The sequence below is a fragment of the Rutidosis leptorrhynchoides genome, chromosome 9 (genome assembly GCF_046630445.1).
Source record: "Rutidosis leptorrhynchoides isolate AG116_Rl617_1_P2 chromosome 9, CSIRO_AGI_Rlap_v1, whole genome shotgun sequence".
NCBI classification, from domain to species: Eukaryota; Viridiplantae; Streptophyta; class Magnoliopsida; order Asterales; family Asteraceae; genus Rutidosis; species Rutidosis leptorrhynchoides.
The window spans coordinates 223,872,651-223,888,434 of record NC_092341.1 but is presented as its reverse complement, the minus strand read 5'-3'; the positions used below and the strand labels follow the sequence as shown (position 1 = coordinate 223,888,434).

The window sequence follows — 15,784 nt, the reverse complement described above, 5'->3', positions numbered from 1 at the left end:
TCGCAAAATTCTAAAGCACCTAATACTTAGTCTAAGGAATAAGCACTTAAGGGATTTTACGGCAAAGCCTAAAAATCTAAAAATAAAAATAACTACGGCAAAAATAAACTTAATACTAAAAGTTGCGACTATAGTCTAAAAAAAACTAAAGGTAATAAAACTTAAAATAATTTTTTTATAGACAAAATCTTAAAAATAAATAATTTTTTAAATTTTTTTTTTTTTTTTTTTTTTTTTAAAAAAAACGAATTTTTTTTTCTTAAAAAAAACGTTTTTTTTTTTACATAATTTTTTTTTTTTTTTTTTTTTTCAAATATAAATTAAAAATATAGTGTTTCGCCGAGTCCCCGGCAGCGGCGCCAAAAACTTGATGTGGTAGCACGGGGTTACAAAATAGTGTATATTTTTAATACGGAATGCTACAAAATTTAACAAGTTTTAATTAAATATTTACAAAATGGATATACCAAAACCTTGCTACAACACAATAGGCAGTGTACCTAGTCGCGAAGTAGTATAGTTTTTAGTAAGTCCGGTTCGTTCCACAGGGAGACGGGCTTATGAAACACTTTATTTTTATATAACAATATATAAATATAAATATAAAAAGGGGGGTTTTACCGTTTAATGACCGGTTTGTCGATTTTATATTTTAAAGTCACAATTAAAAGCTAATGCAAAATATTAAAAATAACTAAAAACTTAATTTAAAGAGTAAAGTAAATGACGATAATTAAAATGACAGAAATTAAAGTGCGAAAATTAAAAGTGCAATTAAATATGAAATAAAAGGGATTATATATGAAATAAAAGAATTATGCTTATTTAAACTTCCGTAATCATGATGTTTGACGTGTTGATTTTAGTTTTATGCCCATGGGTTAATTGTCCTTTGTCCTGGTTTATTTAATATGTCCGTCTGGTTTTTGTCCATAACAGTCCATCAGTCATAAATATAAAATGCGAGTGTCCTCATCAAATTATTCTTATACCCGAAGTTAAATATTCCAACTAATTGGGGATTCGAATTGTAACAAGGTTTTAATACTTTGTTTAATGAATACACCAGGATATCGACTGTGTGTAAACCAAGGTTTTACTACTTTGTTAACAATTACACCAATTACCCTTGAATGTAATTTCACCCCTGTTTTAATTATTCTAGTGGCTATTAATCCATTCCCGTGTCCGGTTAAATGAACGATTATTCGTACATATAAATACCCCGCCCATCGTGTCCGATCGAGTGTATATGGTAATTTATAGGGACGCCCAATTGTAAATCTTTATATTAACATTAACAAACTATCATTTAGTTAAACAAATATAAAGCCCATTAATAGCCCATAGTCTAATTTCCACAAGTGTCGTTCTTTTGTCCAAACCCCAATTATGGTACAAAGTCCAATTACCCAATTTTAGTAATTAGCCCAACATCATGATTACTTCGTTTTAAATAAGCATAATAATAACTTAGCTATGAGACATTAATTTAAAAAGGAGAACATAGCTTACATTGATTATTTATCGCGTAGTGTTACACGGACAGAATTTCGACTTCAAAAACCCGTAAAATAACCTTTACATAACCCGAACTAATCTAATATAAAACTACCCTATACTATATATATAATATATATATTTATTATTATTTATTACAGAGTATTATTATTTATTTGTGTGTGTGGTGTTAAAAACGAACGAAAAACTGGCAATTTATAGAATGTGAGCTGATTCTGATCCTCATGCGACTCGCATGGGTTTATGCCTATTTGCCATGCGACTCGCATGGCCACGCTGGACAGCTCACATATCTTTTGTCTTCTTGTTCGTCGACATATTTATTAAATATATATAAAATATAAATAATTTTAATAATTATTTATATATTATATTATATTTATGTGCATAGTAGACTAGATATTTTTGGTCCATTGCGTCGGGCGTTTCTTCTTGGCTCGGGTCCCGGTTCCGGATTTTCGGACGTCCTTGCGTACTATTTTATATCGTGTACTTTGCATTTCGTAACTTGTACTCTTGTTATTTTTAGACGTTCCTCATCAATAATTTGAACCATTTTAATTATATCTTGTACATTTGAGCATTTTGGACCTTTCCGTCTTCAAATCTCGTTTTCGCCTTTTGTCTTCGCACTTATTTAATATAATCGAATATTACTTGAATATGGAACAATTACAACTAAAATCCTGTCTTTCTTGGGGGATAATGCTATGAAATATATGTTCCTTTTTAGCCTTATCAATTGCATCCAAGTTCATAAATCTCATTTCATGATTCGGTGATGCATTTTACATATATGATATGGCGTTTCGAAGGTAATTAAACGCACATTGCAACTAAACACTTATCAACAACATTTCATAGCATTTAATGCATCAGAAGTTCATAATCAAGCATATCAAACCCTAACCTAAATCACCAAAACAATAATGATGTTAATGAAGTTTCCTTAACCAACCTACACATCAAAATGAAGCTAGTGATGCTAGTAACACAATTAATACATGAACTTTCAACATTTAAGCAACCAAATCATCAAATCAAACACACCAAATTTCAAGTTCATGCTAGTTATTTAAAATAACAAGATCGAACATATAAATCACATATTCATGTTAGACTTGAGCCATAGACACTAATTAACACTTTTATAAGTCAAAATCATCAAGAACACAAAATCTAGTGTTTTTAGAAAGTTACCCAAATGCAATAAAGTTAGTATGGATTCGAAGAGGAAGATGCGAGGATTCCAAATATGTAATTTGTTTTAGTTGATGCTTGCTAGATCGAAAATAGATGATAAATCTTTGAGTTGGTTGTTTGAGAGAAAAGTTGAAAGTAAGAGAGAAAGTGAAAGATGAATGAATGGAGGAGGATGGAGTTGACTAGTTGACCTAGTCATCTCTTTGCCCTCTTGGCAAGTTTGGTCCCTCAAGTTTGATAATCGGGTGCGTGAATTACCTAAACAAAATATTTTAAAACGCGTATTAACGGAAGATGTTATAATCATATAACGGACTTTAAAATAGTATAACGGAAAGTAAACGGAAAAAGGCGGGATGTTACATTACCTACTCCTTAAAAGAAATTTCGTCCCGAAATTTAAGTAGGCGTAGTAGTCGTTGTTTCTTCCTCGGAATCTTGCTTTTCCAAAACCGGGAATAAATGAGGATACTTCTTTCGCATTTGATCTAGTCTTTCCCAAGTAAACTCGGGTCCTCTTTTGGCGTTCCAACGGATCTTAAAAATCAGAATTCGGCTTTGTTTTAGCGTCTTGACGGAGGTGTCCACAATTTCAACCGGTTCTTCCACAAAATGAAGTTTGTCATCAATAGTAAGCTCCTCGAGAGGGATGACGACATCGGGTTCGGCAAGACACTTCTTTAAGTTTGACTCTCGAGAGCGTGAACGGAGCTTAATTGAGGCGGAAGATCTAAACGATAAGCAACGGTTCCAACACGCTCCAAAATCTCAAAAGGACCAACGTACCGCGGATTTAGCTTCCCGCATTTTCCGAAACGAATTACACCTTTCCAAGGTGTGACTTTTAACATTACACGGTCACCGACTTGGAATTCGAGGTCGTTGTGTCTAGTGTCGGTATAGCTCTTTTGACGACTACGGGCCGTCTTAAGCCTATCTCGGATTTGAACGATCTTCTCGGTTGTTTCGTGAATGAGTTCGGGTCCGGTGATTTGTGTGTCACCTACTTCCGCCCAATAAAGAGGTGAACAACATTTTTGGCCATATAATGCTTCGAATGGTGGGGCGTTGATACTTACATGATAACTATTGTTGTAGGAGAATTCAGTGAGGGGTAAGTGCTTATCCCAAGCTTTTCCAAAATCAAGCTCGTAGCATGTCTTCCAAGGTTTGAATTATGCGCTCACTTTGTCCGTCGGTTTGTGGATGGTATGCGGTGCTCATGTCTAAACGCGTTCCCAACGCTTCTTGTAAAGTATGCCAAAATCTAGAAACAAAACGGCCATCTCGGTCGGAAATAATCGATAAAGGCACACCGTGACGGGCTACGATCTCTTTAATGTAAAGTTGTGCAAGTTTCTCCATATTGTCGGTTTCCTTCATGGCGATGAAGTGTGCGGATTTGGTGAGACGGTCAACAATTACCCAAATAGTATCATAACCGCCCACCGTCTTTGGTAGTTTGGTGATAAAATCCATCATTATCCTTTCCCACTTCCATTACGGGATTTTGGGTTGTTGAAGTAGTACGGATGGTCTTTGATGTCGGCTTTGACTTTGGAGCAAGTTAGGCACTTTTCGACATAAGTAGCAACGTCCCTTTTAATGTTCGGCCACCAATATTGTTCTTTGAGGTCGTGGTACATCTTATTGGCACCGGGGTGAATCGAATATCTTGACTTATGGGCTTCATCTAAAATGAGGTTTCGCAAGTCCCCATAACTAGGTACCCAAATTCTTCCGGCAAAATATCGGAGTCCGGTCTCCTTAACTTCGAATCGAGAGGTGAGGATGTTTAAGCGTTCGAGGGAGATGTTCTCATCCTTAAGTGCCTCATCTTGGGCTACACGAATTTGGTTGTTTAGATTGGTGTGGATGGTGATGTTTAAAGCTCGGACTCGAAGAGGCACCACTCTTTCTTTTCGACTTAAGGCATCGGCTACTACATTTGCCTTTCCAGGATGGTAACGAAGCTCGCAATCGTAGTCATTTAAGGTTTCGATCCACCGTCGTTGTCTCAAGTTTAGTTGATTTTGATCGAAGATGTGTTGGAGGCTTTTGTGATCGGTGAAGATAGTACTTTTGGTTCCATAAAGATAGTGTCTCCACATTTTGAGTGTAAAGACAACGGCTCCGAGTTCGAGATCATGTGTCGTGTAGTTCCGTTCATGGATTTTCAATTGTCGGGAGGCATAAGCGATAACCTTCCTTCGTTGCATTAATACACACCCAAAACCATGTTTCGAGGCATCGCAATATACAACAAAATCTTCATTGCCCTAGGGGAGAGATAAGATAGGAGCGGTGGTTAACTTTTTCTTCAAGATTTGAAACGCGAATTCTTGCTCGGTTGCCCAAACAAATTTTCTTCCCTTGTGAGTTAATACGGTTAGAGGACGTGCAACTAAAGAGAAGTTTTCTATAAATCTACGATAGTATCCGGCGAGACCCAAGAATTGACGAATGTAAGTAGGAGTAGTAGGAGTCTCCCATTTGCTAATGGCTTCGATTTTTGCGGGATTGACTTTAATACCTTGATCGCTTACAACATGACCAAGGAATTGAACTTTCTTCAACCAAAATTCACACTTGGAGAATTTAGCGTAGAGTCGTTCTTGTCTAAGGAGTTCGAGTACGAGTCAGAGGTGTTGTTCATGCTCTTCTTCGCTTTTAGAATAAACCAAGATATCATCGATGAATACAATAACGAACTTGTCGAGGTACGGTTTGCACACGTGGTTCATAAGATCCATGAACACCGCCGGAGCGTTAGTGAGACCAAACAGCATGACAAGGAATTCGTAACTACAATATCGAGTCCGAAAAGCGATTTTGGAGACATCTTCCCTCTTAACCCTTAGTTGATGATAACCCGAGCGGAGATCGATTTTTGAATATATGCGAGATCCTTGTAGTTGATCAAAGAGGTCGTCGATGCGTGGAAGAGGATATCGGTTCTTAACCGTCAATTTGTTTAGTTCACGATAATCGATGCACATTCGTAGAGATCCATCTTTCTTCTTAAAGAATAAAATTGGAGCGCCCCATGGTGAATGGCTAGGTTGGATAAAACCACGGTCAAGTAGTTCTTGAATTTGACTTTACAATTCTTGCATTTCGGAGGGAGCAAGTCTATACGGTGCACGTGCTACGGGTGCGGCTCCCGGAATAAGATCGATTTGGAATTCTACCAGTCGATGAGGTGGAAGACCCGGCAATTCATCAGGAAATACATCGGAAAAGTCACGAACAATTGGCACATCATCGATACGCTTCTCATCGGACTCGACTTTCTTAACGTGGGTAAGGATCGCAAAACAACCCTTACGGAGTAGTTTTCTAACTTTAAGGCACGAAACAAGATTGAGTCCGGTGCAACTCTTGTCGCCGTAAACAATCAAAGGTTCACCATTCATGATAGGAATTCAGATTGCGTTAAGATCACAAAGGATGTGGGATTTCATTTTGACTAACCAATTCATACCGATTATTACATCGAAGCTTCCTAGTTCCATGGGTATCAAGTCAATTTCAAACTCATTACCCAAAATGTTTATCGTACACCCCCGGTAATATTTGTCGGCACTTAATACTTTCCCGTTGGCCACCTCAATAGTATAAGTAGTATCTAGGGGGAGTGGTGGAGTGCAAAGAGTATGAACCAAAGTCTTGGATACAAAGCATTTATCGGCACCCGAATCAAACAAGCAAGTAACATAAGAGTTGTTGAGAAGAAACGTACCCGTGACTAGTTCATTGTCATCCCGGGCCTCTTGGGCGTTAATGTTGAAAGCTCGGCCGCGTGTGTTGGGGTTGGCTTTCTTCTTCGGGCGTTCATTCCTATAATGCCCCGTTTGGCCACATTCGTAACAAGTGACCGTCTTTGGTGCATTGGGCCCCTTTCGAGCGACGGGGGCGGCGCTTTTACATTCGTTGGCCTTATGACCAATTCCTTGGCACCGATGGCAAATTAGCTTGCTACATTCGCCAAAGTGATGCTTGTTGCATTTGTTGCAAAGGGGTAGTTTTTCGGCATAACCCTTCTTGCCGTCGAAGGTGAAAGGCTTTTTGGTGAAGTTGTTGTTGTTGTAGTTGTTTGATGGAGTGGCTTCCCATTTTATTTTGCCACCCGATTTATCCTCGGTTTGGTGCCGGCACTACGATTTCATCCAACGTTCCTATCAATTGGCGGGCCATCTTCAAAGCTTCTTGTAGGTTGGCGGGTTTGGATGACATCACCCCATGTTTGATGCTCTTAGGGAGGCCATCCATGTAAAGTTCAACCCTTAGCGACTCGGGGTTCACGAGGTTTGGACACATCAAAGATAACTCGGCAAATCGTTGATTGTAGGCTGTGAGGTCATTTCCGACCGCCTTTACAGTTCTTAGCTCTTATTCGAGCTTGCGAGTCTCTTCAAGGGGAAAGTATTCGGTGATCATCTTTTCCTTTAAGTCGGACCAAGAGAGAGTGTGGGCTTCATTGGTACCCACCGATTGTACATACGTGTTCCACCATGTGAGAGTGATACTGGCAAAAGTGTGAGTGGAGTATTTGACCTTATCTTGGTCCCGGTAACCGCTTATGCTAAAGACGGCTTCCGTTTGTTCAAACCATTGGGTTAGCATAACCGGTCCTCCGGTCCCATCAAAAGTGTGAGGTTTGCACCCCATGAAGGCTTTGTAGGAGCATCCCTCATTTGAATTTCTGGATCCATTGTTGTTGTGGTTTTCGGTGTTGGATGAGTGACCGGCCATGGCCGCATCCACGGTGGTGGCTATCATTCATTCGAGAGCTTGTTCAGGAGTTTCATTGTGTGGTGCACGGCGAGGAGGCATTGTTCCTTCAAGACACAAGAATATAGTTGATTAGTATTCTCAATAATACTAATTGTGATATGGAATAAAGATAGATAGAAATTTTCCTTGACTTGCCCTAAATTATTTATGTCATAACGTCGGAATGTCCATATGAGTCACCGTAATATAATCCCGGCAATTATATTACCCTAATTCATACGTGCATTTGACATTATCACATAAGTTCAAGATGGCGTATCAATCAAATTAAACAACGTGAGGTTAAGATGTAATAAGAGTTAGATACGAATAGAAGAGTTCAAGTATAAATGCACAAGTAGACAAGTAATTTCCTACTTCGAGTCTATATGCCGGTTGTAGTCTAGATACACCAATGTACCCTATGACTCGGGGTTGACACCAATGAACTCTAAATCCCTACAACCAACGCTCTGATACCATCTGTAGCGACCCGACAAAATCGTCATTGACGGCGCCGTCTACTTAGGTCCCATCATGTGGTAATAAGTCTTTAAAACAACGTTTGACCGAAAATATGTCGCATTCATTTCAAAAGTAAAGATTGTTTCAAAGTTTACAAGATTAGGTCAACCACAAGTTACGTTACAACGTTATAAGTACAATTGAAATCTATGCGACACGATTTAAAAGTAGCCAAAAGATGCTCCAGGTATGCATATATACTCGACATCCAATGCAAGTATCAAAATAATGAGCGGAAGCATGTATCACAAAACGTTCAAGGACCTGAGAAAAACATAGAAATCCATCAACGAAAACCTTGGTGAAATCATAGGTTTAAGTAAGTAAGTAAGTAAGTACAAATGAACCACAAGATTTATAACATTTCAATAATAGTTAACCATTCCAAAAATTGTCATCACGAGCACCCAATTATCAAGGCTTAACTTTCCTTCCATAGAACCCCATCACAATAGTGTTAGAACATACACTGTTTCTCGAAAATATATTTCATCCGAATAACGGTAGCGAACCGTCCGAATGAGAGTTTGTCAAACCCATATGGCCATACAACATAAGTTTTCGCTTATACCCGGCAAGTTTAACTAATGATAATCGAATTGAGGATTTTTGTTCTAACTCGTATGTAGAATGTTTGTTTTCGTACTTGTGTTCACTTTGTAAAATGAAACGTTTATGTTTTCTCATCCCAAATGTAAGTTTAAAAGAGTAAAGGTGGGACTATGATCTCACCTTGAGTGCACGAGTAATAAAGTACTTCATAAGTAAACGTGGGTAAGGACAATTTCTAGTCTTGACCTAAACAAGTAGATTGTATCAATAACGGTAAACACGATGGGTCAAAGTTGTTCAAGTAGTCCTATGGCTCGTTACGACTCGATTAGTATAGCATGTGAGTCACATTGTCAAGTTTCATGCAAGGTACAAGTATAAAAGCATGTTAAAACGATTGCATAAGTATTCGGTTAAGTTTGAGTAAAAGTAAACTTTGGTCGAGTCAAAGTCAACGAAAAAGTCAACACATTCGGGTCGGGTCCCGGACCATTTTTCTGAGGTTTTTAATCATATATGAGTATGTTAGAATAAGTTATATGTGAATCGGAGGTGCATAGCATAGCAAACATTTTTCGTAAATTGACCAAGCAAAACAGTCCATGTTAGTTCATTTGGACGGCGTCCAGATTTGCTGGACGGCGTTCAGATGTGAAGGCCTGGATGGCGTCCAAGCTTTTGGACGGCGTCCAGATTGGTATCCAGGTCTTGTTTGCTGAAAATCATAAGTGCACGAACCAAAACTCAACCAAACACAATTTATGACCCGCAAACAATCAAAACATGTATCTTATATCATCGGAACGGTATTTTGATGAGGAAAATGACTAAGCACATTTCATCAATCAACCTACCACTTACAACATCCAAAACCGCATTAAATGTTCATCATTAATTGCATCCAAGTTCATAAATCTCATTTCATGATTCGGTGATCCATTTTACATATATGATATGGCGTTTCGAAGGTAATTAAACGCACATTGCAACTAAACACTTATCAACAACATTTCATAGCATTTAATGCATTAGAAGTTCATAATCAAGCCTATCAAACCCTAACCCAAATCACCAAAACAATAATCATGTTAATGAAGTTTCCTTAACCAACCTACACATCAAAATGAAGCTAGTGATGCTAGTAACACAATTAATACATGAACTTTCAACATTTAACAACATTTAAGCAACCAAATCATCAAATCAAACACACCAAATTTTAAGTTCATGCTAGTTATTTAAAATAACAAGATCGGACATATAAATCACATATTCATGTTAGACTTGAGCCATAGACACTAATTAACACTTTTATAAGTCAAAATCATCAAGAACACAAAATCTAGTGTTTTTAGAAAGTTACCCAAATGCAATAAAGTTGGTATGGATTCGAAGAGGAAGATGCGAGGATTCCAAATATGTAATTTGTTTTAGTTGATGCTTGCTAGATCGAAAATAGATGATGAATCTTTGAGTTGGTTGTTTGAGAGAAAAGTTGAAAGTAAGAGAGAAAGTGAAAGATGAATGAATGGAGGAGGATGGAGTTGACTAGTTGACCTAGTCATCTCTTTGCCCTCTTGGCAAGTTTGGTCCCTCAAGTTTGATAATCGGGTGCGTGAATTACTTAAATGAAATATTTTAAAATGCATAATAACGAAAGATGTTATAATCATATAACGGACTTTAAAATAGTATAACGGAAAGTAAACGGAAAAAGGCGGGATGTTACATAGTATTTGTTGCAAGTAAACATATAACAACACTCAGTATGCTTCGGTTTGATCAGGACAGCGTAAGGACACGTACTTTCTATTTTTAGAAAGTTTCTATTTTTAGCAGGTTTCCATTTTTGGAAAGTTTCTGATTTAGGAAAGTTTCTATTTTTGGAAAGTTTCCATATTTAGAAAGTTGCTATTTTTGGAAAGATTATAACTTAGAAAAGTTTCCTTAATTAGAAAGTCAACAAAAGTCAACTGGAAGTCAAAGTTAACCGAAAGTCAACTCAAAAGTCAACCTTGGTCAAACTTAGTCAAACTTGAATTTTAAAGTATAAATTATATTAATAATATAAATTATAATGTTATTTAAAGTCATATATGTATAATCATGTTATAACATAAGTTTAATTAATTTAAATGAATTATTAAAGTTAACATAAGTTTAAATGACATAATTAATATATCATAAGTATTTAATTAAGTAATTAAATATTAATCATAATATAAGTATTATTAAGTAATAATAAATTTTAATCATATCATAAGTTTTAATTATAATTATTAAATCATAAGTATTTAATAATTAAATTATAATTAATTAATAACTAAGCCTTATAATAATCAAATAATTAATTAATCTTTATTATAAGTTTTATTATAATAATCTCAAAACATAAGTTTAATACTTATCATAAGTATTTTTCATTATTAATAAAAGTATTATTAATCATAAGTTTAATTAAAAGTTTCATTAAATCATAAGTAATTATTAAATGATATAATAAATGTATATATAATAAGTCTTAAATAAAAATAATTAATTTTATATCATAAGTAATTTAATAATAATTAAAATCATTATTTATATCATAAGTTACATTTCATAACCATAAGTTTTAATTAAAAGTTCATCGGGTCATAACTTGAGCCCCGGGTGTCGGTTTTTGGTGAGTCTTATATATATCCTCACAAAAGGGTGGGGACGATGGTCTACAATGGCCCGCAAAGTCATGGTGTGATAGGGGTCATCGATGTCACTAACATCATGGTAATGTTATTTACTGTATTAAGTAATCAACTGTCTTTATTTTTTTTATTGTTTTATTTGCTGAATAGGTGTTTTAATTTAATGACTGCAGGATGATGATAGTGGGCAGGTGTGGGAGCACAACAACAAGCAACGTTTCGTTGATTGCGAAGCTTATGATCTGCTCGTAGATTGGCTTTCTGAAAAAGCCGACGATTATTTGGTTGCAAGAGTGGACAAAGTCTATCTTGTAAGTATTTCGACGATATGAGTGCCGATGTAACTGTTTTCTCTTCTTATTGATTTTTATGGTCTGAAATTAATTGTTGGTTTTGTTTATTTATACATTCATAGGAAAAAGGGGGTCCGCGGTATCAACCCGATCGTGATTGGGTTCAATGTGATAAGTGTAGGAAATGGAGGTTGCTACCCTCTGAATTTGATATAAAGACACTTCCAAAAGAATGGTATTCTCATATTCTACTTCCACAAGGAAGCAGTTTTTTTATCGCTTCTTTATTTTCATTATATACGGAGTAATATATAATATAATATATATATACATATAATATAAAAATCTAACAATATCTACTTGGCTGCAATTTCGGAAATAGGTTTTGCTATCTGAAACCCTTCAATGGGAAGTGTGACATTAAAGAGGAACAAGTAGAGCAGGGTGTTATTACTATTGCTTCACAATGGACTCGATATTGCGGGGCTGAAAAGGACCCCAACAAGGACCTCAACGCTGATAAGACTTGAGGAGTTTTTAACACCCCCCATATAAAGGGGAGTTGTTACTGCAAATACTACTGTGCGTAATCTCAGACTTGTGTATAACTATTGTTTTACAGTCTAAATGTTGTGTGAACAAATTATAACTTCTATATAGCTTCACGTTTGGCTGTGACAGATTTTGAATGCTTTGTTGTTGCATAATGGTATAATGCAATATGCAGAGTGCATGAAAAAAATGATATATCTTTGAGACAATTTTTTCTGAAAAAACGTGTAATTTTCTTACCAATTTTTTCTGAAAGAATGGTATAATGCTTTGTTGCTTTTAGCCCGAACGCCCGATCGAAGCCCGAAACGCGAAAACGCTACTACGCGATTAATTATTCGGAGAGATAACATATACGCGATAAATAAAATATATAAACACTATATATGAACATATGATATAAAAATATCATATTTAAAATAATTTGGATTTAAAAATCCCGAAAGTCTAACCGTTGATTTGAAAACCGAAAAGATTCGTCGGATAGAAATTTACGACACGTAGAAACGTACAATTTTAAATACGAATACAAATATTCATATAACACATAATAATCAATATATTATTACAGAAATAATAATATATGTCATAGAAATGACGTGGCATGAATACCAATTAATGGAAGTTAAATAATAAACGGTAAAAGATAACGGAAAAAGTAGGGTCATGACAGTAGACGAACTCAAACACGTACTATGGGCGCACCGGACAACACCGTAAGAGAGTACGAACGAAACACCATCCAGCCTGGTATACGACACGGTGGCGGTTATCCCGGCTGAGGTACTTATCCCGACTGTAGTGACCCGAACTTTTCTATGTTTATATATATTAAATGAAATTGATATGTACATAATTAATTGTTTCCAACATGTTAAGCAATCAAACTTATTAAGACTTGATTAATTGAAATAGGTTTCATATACACAATTGACCACCCAAGTTGACCGGTGATTCACGAACGTTAAAACTTGTAAAAACTATATGATAACATATATATGATTATATATATAGTTAACATAATATTATGATAAGTAAGTATCTCATTAGGTATTTTAACAATGAGTTATATACATAAAATTGAGTTTATTAAATTAAAAAAACTCGAAAACGATATATATAACGATTATCGTTATAACAACGTTTTACTAGGTACATATGAATCATATTAAGATATTGATACACTTGGTTAATTATGTTAAATGATAAGTAAATATATCATTAAGTGTATTAACAATGAACTACATATGTAAAAATAAGACTACTAACTTAATGATTTCGAAACGAGACATATATATAACGATTATTGTTGTAACGACATTTAACTGTATATATATCATACTAAGATATATTATATATCATAATATCATGATAATGTAACAATTTAACATCTCATTTGATATAATAAACAATGATTTAACAACATTTAACAAGATCGTTAACCTAAAGGTTTCAAAACAACATTTACATGTAACGACTAACGATGACTTAACGACTCAGTTAAAATTTATATACATGTAGTGTTTTAATATGTATTCATACACTTTTTAAAGACTTCAAGACACTTATCAAAATACTTCTACTTAACAAAAATGCTTACAATTACATCCTCGTTCAGTTTCATCAACAATTCTACTCGTATGCACCCGTATTCGTACTCGTACAATACACAGCTTTTAGATGTATGTACTATTGGTATATACACTCCAATGATCAGCTCTTAGCAGACCATGTGAGTCACCTAACACATGTGGGAACCATCATTTGGCAACTAGTATGAAATATCTCATAAAATTACAAAAATATGAGTAATCATTCATGACTTATTTACATGAAAACAAAATTACATATCCTTTATATCTAATCCATATACCAACGACCAAAAACACCTACAAACACTTTCATTTTTCAATTTTCTTCATCTAATTTATCTCTCTCAAGTTCCATCTTCAAGTTCTAAGTGTTCTTCATAAATTCCATAAGTATAGTTTCATAAAAATCAAGAATACTTCCAAGTTTGCAAGTCTACTTCCAAGCTTTCTAATCCATTCCAAGTAATCATCTAAGATCAAGGAACCTTTATTATTTACAGTAAGTTATCTTTCTAATTCAAGGTAATATTCATATTCAAACTTTGATTCAATTTCTACAACTATAACAATCTTATTTCGAGTGAAAATCTTACTTGAACTGTTTTCGTGTCATGATTCTGCTTCAAGAACTTTCAAGCCATTCAAGGATACTTTGAAGCTAGATCCATTTTTCTCATTTCCAGTAGCTTTATCCAGAAAACTTGAGGTAGTAATGATGTTCATAACATCATTCGATTCATACATATAAAGCTATCTTATTCGAAGGTTTAAACTTGTAATCACTAGAACAAAGTTTAGTTAATTCTAAACTTGTTCGCAAACAAAAGTTAATCCTTCTAACTTGACTTTTAAAATCAACTAAACACATGTCCTATATCTATATGATATGCTAACTTAATGATTTAAAACCGGAAAACACGAAAAACACCGTAAAACCGGATATACGCCGTCGTAGTAACACCGCGGGCTGTTTTGGGTTAGTTAATTAAAAACTATGTTAAACTTTGATTTAAAAGTTGTTCTTCTGAGAAAATGATCTTTCTTATGAACATGAAACTATATCCAAAAATCATGGTTAAACTCAAAGTGGAAGTATGTTTTCTAAAATGGTCATCTAGACGTCGTTCTTTCGACTGAAATGACTACCTTTACAAAAATGACTTGTAACTTAAATTTCCGACTACGAACCTATACTTTTCTGTTTAGATTCATAAAATAGAGTTCAATATGAAACCATAGCTATTTGATTCACTCAAAACGGATTTAAAATGAAGAAGTTATGGGTAAAACAAGATTAGATAATTTTTCTTGTTGTAGCTACGTGAAAATTGGTAACAAATCTATATTAATCATATCCTAGCTAACTTATATTGTATTATACATGTATTCTAATATATTATGTAATCTTGGGATATCATAGACATGTATGCAAATCTTTTGACATATCATATCGACCCATGTATATATATTATTTGGAACAACCATAGACACTCTATATGCAGTAATGTGGGAGTTAGCTATACAGGGTTGAGGTTGATTCCAAAAATATATATACTTTGAGTTGTGATCTAGCCTGAGACGTGTATACACTGGGTCGTGGATTGATTCAAGATAATATATATCTATTTATTTCTGTACATCTAATTGTGGACAACTAGTTATAGGTTACTAACGAGGACAGCTGACTTAATAAATTTAAAACAGTAAAACGTATGAAAAATGTTGTAATTATATTTTGAACATACTTTGATATATATGTACATATTTGTTATAGGTTCGTGAATCGACCAGTGGCCAAGTCTTACTTCTCGACGAAGTAAAAATCTTTGAAAGTGAGTTATAGTCCCACTTTTAAAATCTAATATTTTGGGATGAGAATACATGCAGTTTTATAAATGTTTTACGAAATAGACACAAGTAATTGAAACTACATTATATGGGTGAATGATCGAAGCCGAATATGCCCCTTTTGCTTGGTAGCCTAAGAATTAATAAACCGATCTACTAATTGACGCGAATCCTAAAGATAGATCTATTGGGCCTAACGAACCCCATCCAAAGTACCGGATGCTTTAGTACTTTGAAT

The 15,784-nt window shown here is 34.9% G+C and overlaps 1 protein-coding gene across 1 annotated transcript; it reads left to right on the top strand.

Moving 5' to 3' along the window:
• The first annotated feature begins 11,269 nt into the window (after window positions 1-11,269).
• Window positions 11,270-12,084, top strand: LOC139868542 (uncharacterized). Its single transcript, XM_071856878.1, has 4 exons — window positions 11,270-11,343; window positions 11,435-11,572; window positions 11,677-11,789; window positions 11,937-12,084. The coding sequence occupies exons 1-4, from the start codon at window positions 11,281-11,283 to the stop codon at window positions 12,082-12,084; spliced, it is 462 nt and encodes a 153-aa protein (XP_071712979.1). The 5' UTR covers window positions 11,270-11,280.
• Window positions 12,085-15,784: the final 3,700 nt, after the last annotated feature.